General features: G+C 32.3%; 1 protein-coding gene across 2 annotated transcripts in view; it reads left to right on the top strand.

Moving 5' to 3' along the window:
* LOC132725098 (receptor-type tyrosine-protein phosphatase epsilon-like) overlaps window positions 1-17,271 on the top strand; it is a 103,158-nt gene that overhangs the window by 5,094 nt on the left and 80,793 nt on the right. For both annotated transcript variants that reach the window (XM_060710107.1, XM_060710108.1), the window contains exons 2-4: window positions 1,035-1,231; window positions 5,715-5,963; window positions 6,640-6,846. In XM_060710107.1, the coding sequence (XP_060566090.1) occupies window positions 1,129-1,231; window positions 5,715-5,963; window positions 6,640-6,846 (559 nt within the window). In that variant the 5' untranslated portion in view covers window positions 1,035-1,128. The remainder of the gene's footprint in view (window positions 1-1,034; window positions 1,232-5,714; window positions 5,964-6,639; window positions 6,847-17,271) is intronic.

The raw sequence follows: 17,271 nt of genomic DNA on the forward strand, positions 1-17,271 counted from the left end.
GAAACATTGAAATATCACATAACAGTGTTATGTACTTAATTAGGTGTAATTCCCCATAGCTTATGTATGATTATAAATGAAATATGTAATAATCGGAAAAATAAATGATATTTGTCTATTTATTGATCATGATCTCTGCAAGCGTCTAGAGTTACTGCTCCAGTCCTGTAATTGCTTTTGAGAATTTTTCTTGTATTAAGACAAATATTGAATTAGAGCATTATTGAAAATAAGAGTTTTAAGTGCTCAAACAGTAATCTGTATTATGTAATTCCGTAATCATTTAAACAATATACAGACAGTAAATATATATCTATTAACACTTTCATTTGTTGTCAAGTTATGATAGTGGCTTGATTTATTTTTCAGTTTTTATATTATCCCTCATGTACAGACTCAACGAAACCGAGTTTGCAATTCTCTTGTACTTTTGTTGTGATTGGTGCTTCCAAGGATTACTTCGTTTCGGGATTTTTATACTTCACAACAGGAGGTGACAAGTGATGTGTGGCAGCTTTAAAAAGTTACCCCGTACTTCACTTCAGTGTAGTTATATTTTTCTGGTCCTTCGGGATCATTGGTGCCAGTACTATAGAGTGTTGAGAATTGAGTACCGCTCAGTCGGTGCTAGGAGGCACGTTTTCATTATCCCTCATGCACAGACTCAATCAAACCGAGTCTGCTATTCTCATGTAATTTTAATGTGATTGGTGCTTCCGAGGGATCACTTTGTTTCCGGAATTTTATAGCACTACGCACTTCTATATAGAAATGCCTGATTCCGCATTTCGGTTCGGTTTGATAAACATGTGCATAGCTCTTCATTTGGACAATTAACATTATATCGCGTCAAGCAGCTAAAACTGATACTGTACTGTTTCTATCCGTGACATTTGTATTATTTCATACCTCCGTCAAAATTCATTGGGCTCTATTTCCCTGAATTGATTTATTTTTCTGAAATCCGTTCATTTGCGTTTGTCGCAATCGTGAAGTCTTCTATCATTATGATCAAATAAATTCCCTTTTTCCAGAGAAGTATAGAGGTTTTACCATTGAGATAGGAAACGGCACGGATGTAAAAGACTTATGTTATCAACATGGAACTGACAGTAACGGAAGTAGAAAATGACAATCTACTGTGAAAAAGAGATGATTGGTAATGTGGTGGAAATTAAACTCGCTAAAAATGTAGACACGCTAAATCTATGTGAGGTTAAAATATTTGGAGGTAAGCAATTTATTAACTAGAATCTATTACTATTAGGTATTGAACTTTTGATACAAATATACAAATATGATCCTATTAGCTGGTAAATATGGTGTGATCTGGACTGAATAAAAATAATATTGCCTTGGTCATTATTTATTTTTCAGTACATATCACATCATATTCACAAGCTAAAAAGTCCATATCTGTTTAGTTTTATAATTCATAATTTATAAGTTTCTTTTACATGGCTTATCAAATCTACGTATGAATTCGACTTAATTCGACATTTCTTCTGAAGGTTTACTGTTTCTATAATTGGGTCCTATCGTTTTTAAAAAGAACGCACGGAAACGCTTAATTCGTTATATTCCTAATAATTTACATGCTTTTCAGTGCTCAGTGAAATCATATTTTGATAATTTCAAAGATAAATTATAAAATATAATGTTCACAATACCGAACGATTTCTGAATGTGAATGAAAGGTATATTACTTAAACAAGTGGGAATATTGTCTGAAATACAGTCCAGAAGCAATTGTCTCGGTCAATATTATTTTTTCAGTACATATCTTATTATATAATCTCAGTCAATATTTTTTCCCAGTACATATAATCACATCATATTCACCACCTTAAGCCATATTAATATACTACTTAATTATTTATCTAACATTTCGGTAACGTTTCTTCAAAATAATGGCAGCTAATGGACGTGAAGAGTATTTTCGCCGTTGTTTTTCTTTCTTTATTTTTTTCCTTCTAAAAATCGATTTTCTGCAAATCCGCCAAACAATACGAAAATATGAATTGAGTTCACGCCTAGTTTGTTATCCTTTTGAAGAAACAGTCTATGCTTATTGAAGAATACTAGTTCTGTTAAAAGATAAGGACCAATCATTGTCACATTTTTTTTTCAGGAATAATATCACATCATAATCTTCACCTATGAAAGACCATATTTGTTTACAATAAGACATAGCTTTAATTGCCACCGTGGGAAACCGTGGTGATTGACGGCATTTGTATGCTCTTTAAATTAGGAAAATAGACATAAATTTTGAGCGCATTGTTAGGGAATAAATATAAATTTTAAGTGCATTATTACAAATTATGCACAGTTCGAGTTCCAATGCGCAGGAATATAACCACGAAGGCTATTATCACTGCACACTCCTCACAGTGATCACCTCCCTTTGCAGATTGTACATTTGTAATCACTGACTTCGCCAAACTCCTCACAGTGATTACCTCCCTTCGCAGAATTGTAATCACTGCCTTCACTGACGTCACATGATGATAAAAGTCACATAACGTAACGTCGAAATTCAAATGTAAATATCGACCGTTACATAAAAAATCTAACGTCATTTTTCTATTTCTGTTTTATTTTTAACGTTCGTTATAGTTTATCAATGAATTATCAAAAGTATACAAAATAATACAAAATAAATTCAAAAGCTAAAAAATATAAAATATCAAAATATTGATAAAAATGTGTGTGGTGGCAAAGACCTCTGTACTGATAAGGGGAGATCACTGCGTAGGTGATTGTTAGCACTGAGTGATTAATTGCAATTCATTTGAACATTAAACCGTGCATAATTATACTACAACGCAAGAAAAATGGATTTTATTAAACAAAAAATAAAAACATTTTTAAATTATTGTAAAAATTACTATTCTTTTCTATTGGTTTGTACAAATGACATCACGTTTAAAAGATAGACCAGCCATGCATTTCTGTTTAAATAGTCGCTAAAACGGACGGGTAAATAAAATGCTAACAAGTACAAATGTTGCTGCAATGCAGCAATTGAGAAGCTCCGCGCAAAAGAATGTTCTCATTACAGATACCTTACCAAATTATTCCTACGCACAGGTCATGTTATATTCAGATTAAGTACTATTGTAGATTTTTTCCGAATGTTTTGTAAACAATTTTTTGCATAATTATACTTATCTTATGCACTGTCCATAATTAAAAAGAGGGGGAAAATATTTAATATAAAAATGCTTTCACTGATGCCTACCTGGTAAGGAAAGTAATTCCATTGAATACAAACAAGACTTACACGACTTGTAAATGTTATGTGACATGACTGTACTGTGTTCTGTTTCAGTAACAGAAGATAGATGATAGAAATATCAAAGTCTGTTATAATAGTAACAAATATACAAATAGTAACAAAAGGGACTAATATTATAATATAGTAATATTACATGCATATTTTTCATATCAAATTAAAAAAAATGGTTTCTTTCAATACTGAAAGTAGAACACACTCTAGAATGAAAAAATGGGATGAATTTCCAAAAGACCAAATTCAGAATTTTTTTTGTTTGTTATACACGCGTTACATGGTGATACATTATTTATCAATATAATAGAAGACTGTTACCTGAATTTTAGGTAGGTATGAGGAAATTCACAAATATCATATTCGTGCGAGACAAAGATATAAAAGCTATTTGACATTGGTAATATATAAAAAAAACTATTGTTAATTACTTTTTAGGGAGATCAATATATATTTTTTTGTTGAATTGCTTTAAAACCATTCATAAAAAACATTACACTTCATGTTCAAACTGCAGATCAAAGTTTCTGTTGTTGTCATGATATCTATCTATAGCCTATGCTTAAGGTGATTCCGCGTTGTCAGCCATGTTTGTTTTAACTAAAGTCTGTCCAAAGTGAAAGTAGGCCAAAATTCATATAACAACAAAGCTCTTATTGTAAAATGATGAACCATTTGAAAATACACTTTCAGGTTTATATTTTAAGGACAATTATAAACAAAAATAAAAATGATAACAATAAGAATATTTACCTTGAATGTGCTACATTTCTGAAGACCAAAAACATTCTGTTGCAAAGTTTTATGCACGTTTCATGAATGGCAAAATCCTTTTAAAAGTATGTTTTAGTGCCAACAAAAGCTCTTTTTTTTGCAGCAAATACAAAAATCTACAAAACTTAACTCCAAATAAATCAGTATCTCATGTCCTTCTTAGCACATGGCCTCCATTATTTTTTTTGTAAAAAAGTAGTTCAAGAAAACAATCATCATTTATAGCCTTATGAACTACAATTAAAATGAAAACACAATCAAACTTTAAAATCTAACCTTTTTATGTGTAACAGTGAAGTGTGTCTGTTTGTCATGTACACAAGAAATAGGTAAATGATGTTTATTTTCATGGTACTACTTTTACAGATGTCATGGAGGCAATGTTTTTTCAAGGTCAGATAAACTACTTTCCTAAGATTTATGTTATTTAAAGTTTTTTTGTATTTTCTGCAAAAAAATAGCATTTGTTTGCACTAAAATAGACTTTAAACTGGATTTTGCCATTCATGAAATGTGCATAAAACTTTGCAACAGAATGTTTTTGGTCATCAGAAATGTAGCCGATTCAAGGTAAATTTCTTATTGTTATCATTTTTTATTTTTGTTTAAAATATTCTTTTAAACATAGAATTGGAAGTGTACTTGCAAATGGCTCATTCATATAACAAAGTTAGCTTTGTTGTTATATGAATTTTGGCCTACTTTCTTTCACTTTGCACAGACTTTGTGATGACAAAGCGGAATCTCCTTAATGAGGGTCCATCCGCTCGTAAGGCTACAAAATGCAGCTGTTGCTGTCGAGTACGGACCCCCGAACATGTCACCAGTCATACCACTATCTCAAAATGGTATGCTGTACCAATGACGCTAATGAAATGTAACCTTATATATTAAAGTTTAATTATTTCAAAACAACCATGATATCAACATGTTATTATTAAACATTTAATTTCATAAATATAAATTAAAAATAATTATCAAAAGCAAAATTGTTAAAACCTTTTGCCTGAAATCTTCTTTATATTGACAAATTCAATCACTAATAGTATACTTGATATGCTGTGTGTAAATGTATTTCAAAATGTAACAAATTATAATTTCATGTACTACTTAAAAAGGGAAATAACAAATTTATAACCTAAGTGTCAAAAATCAAAACATTTATAGCTATTTATAGCTTTCGAATTTATGTAACAGCAGAACTGCTTTCCGGTTCTCAATCATTAATATGACATGCTGCGAATCACCGACGGGGAAACCAATATAGAAATCGAAAGGAGTTCTTGAATGCGGATTCACTTTTAGCTGTTAATCGAAAGGATTTATTGCTCAAATCCGGGCCCATGGACAAAAAAAATAGTAAACACAAATAGCTCCGCGCCCGCGGGCGCGGAGCAATAATCACATTTTTCTAATAGTAGTTAAATTAGACGACACGTTTATGAAATTGTTTTTTATTCTGAATTCATATCACCTAAAGTCGAGGTCTGTCTTTTGACTGTCATGTCATCGTGTCTCGACCAACTCTACCAAATGCAGAACGTTAATTGTTTTAGTCATTAAGGTCTGACTGATAGACATACATAATAGATGGATGGATGGATGGATGGATGGATCATATGATAAAGCATATGCCTTTAAAATTCAGGTCGACATTTATCGTTTAACAAACAAACATTGCCAAAAGAAACATTACACTGGGAAGGATTTTGGAATTCATCGTATGCAGTAGATGGAAGACAAATGCGTCAGGGTGAAAACCAAGATGTTGAATCTGAAAGAACATGCATGGCAACTAAACAAACAAAATCAAAGACAACACATCAATGGAGTGTTAACTTGGACACTGAGTATCTTATACAAGGGATACATTTCTTTGGTCGTTACGGCCAATTAGGTTTGTATCAAGATGTTACATGCGGATGTTTATATTTTTTGTGCACTAGGAAATGATTGATATATGTTGCAACAAATAATATAATATAAATATTAAAGAAACATATTAAGCTTTTGCAATAAATGTATTACACAATATGTTAGCATATTGTTTTTAATTTTCCTTTAAATATTTAATTATATATATATATATATATATATATATATAATATATATATATATATATATATTATTACAAACTCCACTTCTGTAGAAACTCGTAATTGATCACGTAATACCTTTAATCATTTGAAGTCATTAGTAACTTTGTTTTTTTATAATGTAACATGTGTATTGATATCGTTTTAATTAAAATGGCACGTTAATAAGTATTTAATGTATCTAACATCTGATTATGATAAAAAAATCGACAATCGCAGGACTGTCCTGAAATAATATATCAAATTAACGAAAGTTTCTCAATTAACTACATATACCTTATACACTAATTTTGATATTCTAGGTTTAGTCTTTTCGTCTGGTAAGACATTTGTTGTAAACTTAACAAGGGGACTACTGTATAATGAATGGTACTGCAAATAGAATAAGCCTATCTTAATGTCAACTTAATGTTAAATCATTAATATGTGCACATAATTCCATTTTTTACAAATAATAGTTTCGATTGAATGTTGCAGCTCAGTCTATGTCGTACGAGATATATGTGCACGGGAACTACACTTTGTCACATGAGCCTGTATTCACTGACATCCCGGCGGGTAATCACATAGGAGACTATAATCCGAAATCTGTAAACTTCACGAATCCAGTCTTTGGCTTGGAGATACAAGTACAAAGAAGAAATGCAAGAATTCTTGTTATATGTGAATTAGAAGTATTTGGAGGTAATTAACGACCTTCTTTTTCTTAAGTGTTCATTGTTTTCTAATGAATATTAAGCCGAGTGTGATCCATAATATTCATTGACGTAATTCATGCAATGTTACGATAGAACATATGGTTTAAAGACTAAGAGTATCTTTAAACTATTAAATGCTCGGGTATGTTACTTAACTTGTACCCTGTGCGGTTCCACGCATCAAGTTCCTGGCTCATGATACTCTTAAAACCCTTACATGTACTGAACAAAAATAGAAACTTCCCATGTGTTTTAGTAGAGGAAAAGTGTTATTTAAAACACTTAAACTGTCAAATGCGCTACATATATTCGGCCGAACGATTATGTGTCAGATAAATCAGATTTTAATCTCGATTTTAACTCGTTTTGCAGGAAAAACAAGTGGACTGCGATTTTCGCGTGCATGCAAAATCTGGTACATTCGTGAATATTTTATGAAATCTTTCATTGTAATTTACTTCATTGTAATTTTCTTTACTTCCATGTCAAAAAAGAAAAAGACGTTGAAATTTTATTTTCCAGTTTTCTTTATTGTTGATATGTCTAGATTCCACAAAATGTACGCGAACTTGCGATTGGCACGCCAAATGCTGGAATGACGATGAATGCCGTCGCTATGAATATTGGATGTTCTACTGGTGCTATACGACACATAAGCAACAGGACGTACTGATTGACCACGTAATAGGTGTCAGCGCGTCACGATGAGAGTTATGACAGCTTTATTCGGAACACTCACCTGCGCAATTTCTTCTTAATTGTCCCATCTACTGCTGCTTACACCCCCTGATACACATATCAATCGTATATCTGCCCAAACTTTGCGCAACCGCATGCGTGAGGGTTATTACATGGACGTCGACCATACGTTAGTTGTGTTTTGAGGCGACGTCGCCGCGTAAATCGTGTTATTAATCGTACACACCAACGCTGGCTTAGACAACAATGGAATGGCGTTCTTTTCTTTGACGAGCTAATGTTTTCGAACTGATGGCAGGGTTCGAGTATACCGTAGAAGAAAAAAAAACGTTATGCCGACTGCTGAAGGTGGTGTTACCCGATATTAATGTGTGCTTTTGTCGGGCGAACTATTCTGCATTTTATCTACCATTTCATCAATTTTTGATAAACCCCCAGTAATAATGTTTTTCACCAAAAAAATTCAATCGAATACTCTTTCAATACATAGTAGTTCTGATTTTCATATGTGTGTGTGTGTTTGTAACTGCTGTCTTAGATGTGGATACTATGTTTAGATAACTTTATCTGTGTTTAATCATGTGTCGTTTTTCGTCATAATGTAGATGCCTTTTCTACAAATGAAGGAACATTAAAGGAAAACCAAGATGATTAAATAAACCGTACCTGTTTAATACTAGCGCCTTTATGTTCCCAAAGGGTGGAGCTTATACCTTCTTTTTATAAACGTGTAACATCTGATAATCCTATTATATTTCAATTCGTAACACAAAGTTTGAAATACATCTAGAAAATTCTAACCCACATAAGACTTGTACTCTCAAAGAAAGACTAATAGCATGCAAGTAGATTGACTCATTGAATGTTTAGCAAATAAACACACTGCTCTAGACTGTCAAGCAGATAAACATACTGCTCTAGTATGTCGAGCAAAATCATCCTGATCTAGACTGTCAATTAGATAAACATACTGCTCTAGAATGTCGAGCACTGCTCTGGACTATTGAGAGGATAAGAACACTACCTAATCGTTTAGCAGATAAGCGATTTTTACACAGTCGTTACTATTTGTACCTTTCGTAATCGAGATGTGCACACAAACATTAATACATAGTTCAATTTTTTATTGTTATATTGTTCTCTTATTTGTATGATATTTTGTATAATAACCAACTTCAAAATGTTCCATACAAAATTATAATATTAAAGTTGTTTAACGAAACAGAATGTCCTCTTGGAAAGTGTGGTTGGGATTGCGAAAAGGGTGTGCATGTGTAAAAGTCAGACAACTGGGTTTGCAAAAGATTGAAGGAATGGTGTCCATATGGATGTAAAGGTAGATGGAGTGGACATAACGGAACCTGTGATATTGGTGACTATCAGTTTATTTATATTTCTCGTATCTTATTGTTCATTTGATAACTAACACATAGTAATCAAGATTTAGAGGGTGCCTAAGCCGACACTAGAGGTGAAATGCTCTGGTTTATATTTGATACATGTTTATTTGTTAGTAAGTCTTTTCCATTTGAAGAACACTAGATTCCATGGTTCACCGAGCAGTAAATAATATTCCCATGCTCTAAAGTATCATGCGTTTTCTAGCTATTTCAGGGTAAAAAGCCTACAGACGTAAAATATAGACTGTTATCATAAATTAACCGGGCCGGATCTTTTAAGTTGTCTTATTTATTATTAATTATATCAATTTGATTTAATACATGCATTATTATAAGATACGCTAAACAACAAAATGTTGAAAAATAATCATGTCATTTATAAACTGTATACATGTAAATTCTTTGATTTTCCATTAAAATTATGAAAATGATATTAATCCAAATATACATCAAAATTTAGTATTGATCTTAAAGATGAGATTAAAGATGTGATTTTATTGAGCATGTTATACTTAAGACAAATGAATTATTCCTTTGGATATATCAATTTGACCAACTTACTATTTTAGACAATAAAACTCAATATATCATTAAATTCCTTGCTGACTATATAACCGATAGACTAGAATCTAGCGTTCTAAACACTAAACTATGTGATTCGTTTTCTAGTTAAACATCAGATTGTAAATCAGAACAATGATTGTTTTGTAGAGTGTTGCAACACACAATGGGGTCCAGAATGCAAAAAAACATGTGGTAAATGTAAGAACAACGACTATTGCAATGTTTCCGATGGAGCATGTCCGAATTCATGTGAACCTGGATGGATTCCGCCTCTATGCATACAAGGTATTTTATATATATCTGAATTATTTTTCTTCAAGAAACACAAACAAATGTGATTTTTGTAAACGATGTACAACTTCAAGTCGAATGATTCAAGTACTTTAAGTAATGTAGTAATGTTTTCTCTAATAGTATTTTTGAATTTACAGTATTTATTAGTTCTGCATTGTGGTATTCGAGACATTTTTATGCATCCTCTCTAAAGTATAATTTGAATAATTATAATAATAATAATTGAAATATTTTATAATTAAATTAAGTAACATATAGGGATATATCAATGTGTAAACAGTGTAAAATAGATAAGTATAATAATATAGGTATGTTGTGATGATATTTTACAATTGAACAAATTATGCTATAGAATGTTATAACAACACTTACGGCGAAGATTGTGATTTCACATGTGGACATTGTAAGCATGACCTATCTTGTAACAAACAAAACGGCGTATGCCCTGAAGGTTGTTACCCTGGATATAAAAAACCAATCTGTAGTCAAGGTAATGAATTTGTCTTTTAAGTAAATGTCTTATTTTAAAAAATTATTAACGTTCATGAATAAATTTGCTGACCTAAAATTAAGAGTCAAGATTTTTTGGCTTTTGTTTTTGGATTTTTCGTCGCACCAATACATTGAAGGTCAAACGGCGGCTTTCCGGCTTTACTGGTGACGGAATACCTTCCGTGCCCTTCCTTCATTATTTCAAGCATGAACATGAAATCTGTCACACATATGTTATTAATTTTCAACACCGTTTTAAATTTGTTTGTTTTACTTTGATTATTTTTTATCGTTTTCCCACACAGTTGAAATAGAAATATTTACTTTTCAAGAAATGAATCCATAAACTATCTTGATTTATCGTCTTTTTATGATAAATCATCAGTGCGCATATGCAAGCAAGAATACGGAAAGACAAACAAACGGATGTCAAAAGAAATTCAATTTTTTATCATTATCTATGTCTTTGCATATTTCATGCCTGAATAATGTTCACATTCTGATGAGTTAATTTATATAATTCATTTTGGTATTTGCGAAGTTAACTGCTATAATGAAATATAGTACTTTCTTTCATCATGTCATTATTAAAACCCTTTCACTGCCATAGGGACGGCTTAAGCCGTCCCTGTTATTTTCTGCGTATTTGCCATATGGACGGCTTTAGCCGTCCATATAATAATAATAGTAATAATAATAAATATAATAATAATAATAAAAATAATAGATACAAAGAAAATTATACCATCGACAATAATTATTATTATACTAACAGATTTGTAAACATATATAATTATTTTAATACTAATAACAAATTATAATAATTATATTAATTAATAATATAGTAATTTCTTAGAAAATCCTCTGGCAAATAGGTGAACAATAAAACAATAAACCTCTGGCAGCGAAAGGGTTAAAATATTTGCCTGGGAAGTTTGGTATTGAATGTACGGAGAGTTGTCCTTCAAATTGTAAACATGATGTATGTGGTTATCTTAATGGCGATTGTAATGAAAGGTGCAAGCCAAGATTTCAAAGAAACAAGTGTAAAGAAAGTAATTATGTTGCATTTCATTCTAGTCCTTCGTGATCATTTAGTACAGTGTTTTAAGTTTTAAATTATGTTACAGAATGTTATAACAACACTTACGGCGAAAATTGTGATTCCACATGTGGACATTGTAAGCATGACCTATCATGTAACAAACAAAACGGCGTATGCCCTGAAGGATGTTACCCTGGATATAAAAAACCAATCTGTAGTCAAGGTAATGAATTCGTCTTTTAATTAAATATCTTATTTTAAGAAATTATTAACGTTCATGAATAAATTTGCTTATCTAAAATTAAGAGTCAAGACTTTTTGGCTTTTGTTTTTTGTTTAAGTTGGTTTTTAGTCGCACCAATACATTGAAGGTCATACGGAGGCTTTCCGGCTCTATTGGTGGAGGAAGACCTTACGTGCTCTTCCTTCAATATTTCAAGCCTGAACGGGCAACTGAATACAACCACCAACATTCCGTTAGCTAACTGTATTTGGTAAGTGGGAGATCTCTTTTAATATATAAAGATCCCCGACATTGTGCACCGACAGAAATATAACTGACTGAGTACAAGCCAAAAAATTGCAACAATGCAAATTTCATATTATATGATTTAATAAATTAGAGATCGAAGCAATTTATTTTTCTTGTGACTCTTTTATCACAACACTATAGCTTACAGTTATAGTTTGATATTTTTATATCGGTATTTGTAGATAGAAGTTATTTATTTGTTTACAAACAACGAAGAAGCTAGTCAATTAAAGATAACACATATTTCCTCAGTTGTTTTTTGAGATTATTTTAACGAGTGCGTTAACGTTTGAGTGAAGAACCTTCAAGGAATAGCCGATTGAAATGTTTAATACATCACATTGTCATATATATTCATCTTAGCAATAATTGGATATTATTTTAATCCTTCAATTTTTACAAGAAGGGCCCCATATATATAGATTTAATATATATATATATTAAACATCACTTCAAAATATCTCAATTTTCTCGATTTTCCTCATTTTCTTACATCAATTAAAAAATATACCACACATATGTTATTCCATTTCAACAGCGTTTAAAATTTGTTATTTTACTATTATTATTAATTTTTATCGTTTTCCCACACAGTTGAAATAGAAATATTTACTTTTCAAGAAATAAAGTCCATAAACTAACTTGATTTTATCGTCTTTTTATAATAAATCATCAGTTCCGCATATGCAAGCAAAAATACGGAAAGACAAAACAAACTTATGTCAGAAGAATTTCAATTTTTATCTATGTTTTGTCTTTGCATATTTCATGCCTGAATTATGTTCACATTTTGATGAGTTAATTATAATTCATTTTAGGATTTGCGATTTGGCGATTGAATTTATGTTTCTTAAGTACGTGTTATATGGCGTAAGATAAATTGCACCTTCCTTAATCTCATAAGCCTATGGGCCGATGCAATTATCTCATAGTAGGTTTTTATCATAATATTCATAAGAATGATTCCCTTAATGTCTCCAGCATTTTTTTATAACGATAATAAAGTTTTAATGTCAACTGTTGTTAATCTTAAATTATAATTATTGTCAGACATATTTTGCAGCATAAATATGCAATAAAATTTGTTTAAACATAATTTGTTTCGAACATTTTGTACAAACAAAATTATCAAACAATAAAGAATAACATAATACCATGCTGAAAATTGATCAGATCCCAAAGCATAAAATGTTTATAAAGGCCTTATCCTAACATAGAATTAATTATTATAAATAAGGCAATTAAATTGAAAATCGTACTTGCAGATTTTTGTTTGCAAAACGTAAGTCTTTATCAAAATGAAACATGCGTATTATTGAATCGTTAGTACAAGTTTAAGTTTCCTTAAATAAATGTCAATCTTACTGAAGTTCAGATATACTTATAAAGTAAGTTATTTCCTGCATGGTAAAGCTGATTGTTATAGTATTTGTTTCGCCTTCATTGTGATTCGGATTTCCCGATAAAGCTCTTTTTATTAGCTGCGCAATAAAACCGTCTTTTGAGGTATCAATAAGAAATTTATTATAATGTAGATATATGTCAATGAGTAGAAATGCTGTGCATAAGTACCATAACTCTGTCTTGCCTATCTTTGGAGATACTAATGCTTAGTGATGGTTATATGTCCCAAGCAACATAGGCGCCCCCCTCGGTGAACGGGGAAGAGTTGAACTGTCACACCCTTCTGAAAATGTACAATAATTATAACAATAAATTTTATAATCATAGTAAAACCGAACAAAAGACAAGTTTAAGTTTGCATTTTGAAAGATTTCCGATAGAGAGTACATTCACAGCGTCGCACGTGTCTGTTAAGTGAACGCGTTTTTGTATATCAATATGTAGATAGTTTTAATACTTTTATACATGATAAGGAAGTTGAACATAATTACTTATAATGAAATTATTTAGTTGAACGCCCATTTCAAAAACGGTAACAAGAATTTATAGTCGAATCCAATAATCTCCACCTCATTCTTAAATTCGTGGTACATATTGACAAGAGTGACATTGCATCAGAAAAAAATACTTGTAAACTTAAAAGTGTCTGTTAATTAAAGTGCAATACTAACCTGATTTCTTAAGTTTGATATACTGGTCTCTCATGCTACTTATAGTTGTTTCGCTGACATTACGACCAAGCTCAGATGTAAATTTGCGTGCGGCTTTCGCAACACCACTGTCAATTGCGAATCGGGCAATCTTTGCTCGAGTCTCATCATCATAATGACAATATTGACCACGTTTTCTTTTTCTTGATTTGGTAAGTGTTTCTACTGCGTCGTTGGCAACCTGTAAAGCAAAAGATAAAACAAATTTATTGTAAGATTTAACAACAATATTATACACACATAAATTCAAATTTCAAAAACGCGTACGTTCGAAGATTACATCGTCTGTGTAGCTGAAAGATACTAGACTGCTGAAGAAAAATGAACAGTTACTGCTTCTCTTGGATTTTGTGAATCTGCAGGATCGGGTAACCCTGGGAGAGATGGAGAACGGGTTTGAACTTTGCCCGTTTTCAACGACTGAGTCAAAGACATAATTAATTTAGAATAACATATACATGTACAAGTGAACAGTCATTCAAAACGAATTAGAAATGAACATTGATAGCCTGTCGTATATATCTATAAACTAACATGGGTATTGTTGTTCCTATTACATTGCTGCAAACAAAAAGGTTAATTGTCGCTAATTATAATTAAGGTTGCATTATCAAAGACGGAAGGCCGACGTTTTTCGCAGCTTTAAAATTCATAAAGAAAGTTTTTAAACACCTTAAAATTTTAACAATGAAAAAGATACGCAATATATTATAAAGTATATTGACAATTGACACTTGTTAATTGAGAAGACCGATCGGTAGGTTAATTACCATAATAACAATTCTTCGGTTGATTGGTCAGGTAGAAACACGATAACTTCCACGTGTCAACAATTTCATAGCACAAATGTGGTTTTTTGTTTGTATGGTTTCATCGAATTTTGAAATCAACGAACTTTCGGCCTCATATATTTTTACCTGCAAATTGAAATCCACGAATTTATGACCCCACGAAATTGCCTTTTCCCGGGAATAAACGAAAATTTATGCCCTGGAATTAAAATGATTTCACAGTACTGCATTTATTTTCACATGTCCGGGACATAACTCTGAAACTACAAGATGTATCAACAATAAACTAAGTAGGTAGATAGATCTCATTGAAAAAAGTTGCAGTGTATAAGATCAGTTTTTCTTTGCCTTGCATGATTGTGGGTAATTGCCTTGTTTTATTATTTACACTATGAACTCTCTCCGGGAAAGAACTCTGACAACACAAAAGGTACTAACAAGGAACTTTGTAATCAGATAGATCTCATTATGTAAAAGTGCAGAAACGTTATTCTGCTTCATTTTATTATTTTGGGTTATTGCCTTTTTTCTTTTTACACTTTCTTTTAGATTCTAAAATTACACGATATATCAAAACGAAACTACTTCTCTTTTCCAGAAACCTATTTAGAGAGTATCACCCGGTTTGACACGCTCATGCTCATTAAAGGCTTATTATGCCTCGGAAATAAATGAAATTTTACTTCTTAAGAAAGGGCATACATGTATTTTATAATGTTTAAGTAATGGTGTGAGAGAAGGTTACATGCTTGTTACCTGAAAAAAGTCGCGATAAGTGTGACGAATAATTTGTCATAAAAGTAGCAAAATCTTACCAAAGTAGTATTTTAACGTCTGCACTTTAAATGTACTTATTGCCAAGAAGCATGGTTCAGGTAATTGGCCAGAATGAACAGATATTTTACATATATTATATTTAAGATAACAATAAATCATATTTAAAGTAAATGACGTGTCCTAGATGACAGTCTACAATAGAGTTCTTTAAAGTCCTAACTTTTGAATTTAAAAAGTAAAACAGAAAAACACAGAATGTTTAACCAGTCTCCACTATAAAAGCAATGTGCGTCAAACATTTGCTTTACGACAGAAGTCACTTTTCATTATATGCTGACACTGACCACGCTTTAAACACATGAATTCCTGGTCAAAATTTTTGACGATGATGTGCGCTCAATCTGTTACGCTATGTGAAGATCTTTTGGAATTCCAGCTTAAACATCGCAATGAACAAAAACTAAACAACAGTATCTTTAAATCATAAAAAAACTGTTGAAAGACAAGAATGACGATACAGAATCTACTTAAACAATACTATTTGACAAAACATTTCGTCATTTAGAGATAAAGAAATACAGAAACAGGGTGTGTCGGGCGGGCTAATTTACCTGTACCGTGTATTGTGTGTAAAAACGAATGAGAAAATTGCACGGCAATTTCGTGCTTTTATAGTCCAGTATCTTGTGTCTGTTCACGATAATCGAGGGGAAGTCAGAAAATATCCGGACTTTTGACTCGTTCTCGAAAACCATTCAACATTTAAAAAAAATCTTTCTACTCTTTTTCAAAATATTCTCCACCTACGTCTACGCACTTTTGCCATCTTCGTGGGAGCTTTTGTATTCCCGCTGTGAACCATGACGTAGACCTATGTTTTAAGTACTGTGTAATAGCAGATATCAAAGCCGCCCTGGTCTTATATTTCTTTCCAGCAAGCACTTTTTTCAGTTCTGGAAACAAATAAAAGTCACAGGGGCGAGGTCTGGGGTATAAGGAGGGTGAGACAACAATTGCCATTTGTAAGAGTTGATAACCTCCACTGTAGCTGCGGCGATATTGGAGAGGGCGTTATCGTGAAGAAGGAGGACAATTTTCTGTGCTAACCTGGGACGCATTTGCTTCAGCTTTTCTCTGAGATTTTTCAGAATTACTTCAGAATAATACTTGGCGGTGACAGTTTGACCTTTTGGCATGAAATGAGTAAGTATCATTCCTCGTGAATCCCAAAAGGCAACAAGCATGACTTTGCCAGCCGAAGGAGACAGCTGAAACGTTTTAGGAGGTGGGGAACCAGCTCGTTTCCAGTGCTTTGACTAAGCTTATGTCTCAGGTTCGGAATAATGAACCCACATCTCATCTCCAGTGAAAATGAGGTTCAAAAACTTATCTCCTTCACGATTAAAATGGCTTAAATGTTCTTTTGCATTGGTTACTCTGGTTGCCTTTTGATCTGCGAACAGCTGTCTAGGCACCCACTTGGCACTTACCTTGCTCATGCCTAGGTGTTCGTGTAAACTCTTGTGTGCCGATGCCTTACCGATGCTAAACTTGTTGGCTACCTCCTCCAAAGTTACTCGACGATTTTTGTTGACAAAAGCTTTCACATTTGCTACCATTATTGGGGTCGCCGCCTCAGCTGGCCGCCCAGTCGTAGGCCTGTCACAAACACTTGTTCTGCCTTCACGAAACTCAGAAACCCA

Source organism: Ruditapes philippinarum, unplaced genomic scaffold (genome assembly GCF_026571515.1).
Source record: "Ruditapes philippinarum isolate M1 unplaced genomic scaffold, ASM2657151v2 ctg705_1_1_1_1, whole genome shotgun sequence".
In the NCBI taxonomy this organism is placed as follows: domain Eukaryota; kingdom Metazoa; phylum Mollusca; class Bivalvia; order Venerida; family Veneridae; genus Ruditapes; species Ruditapes philippinarum.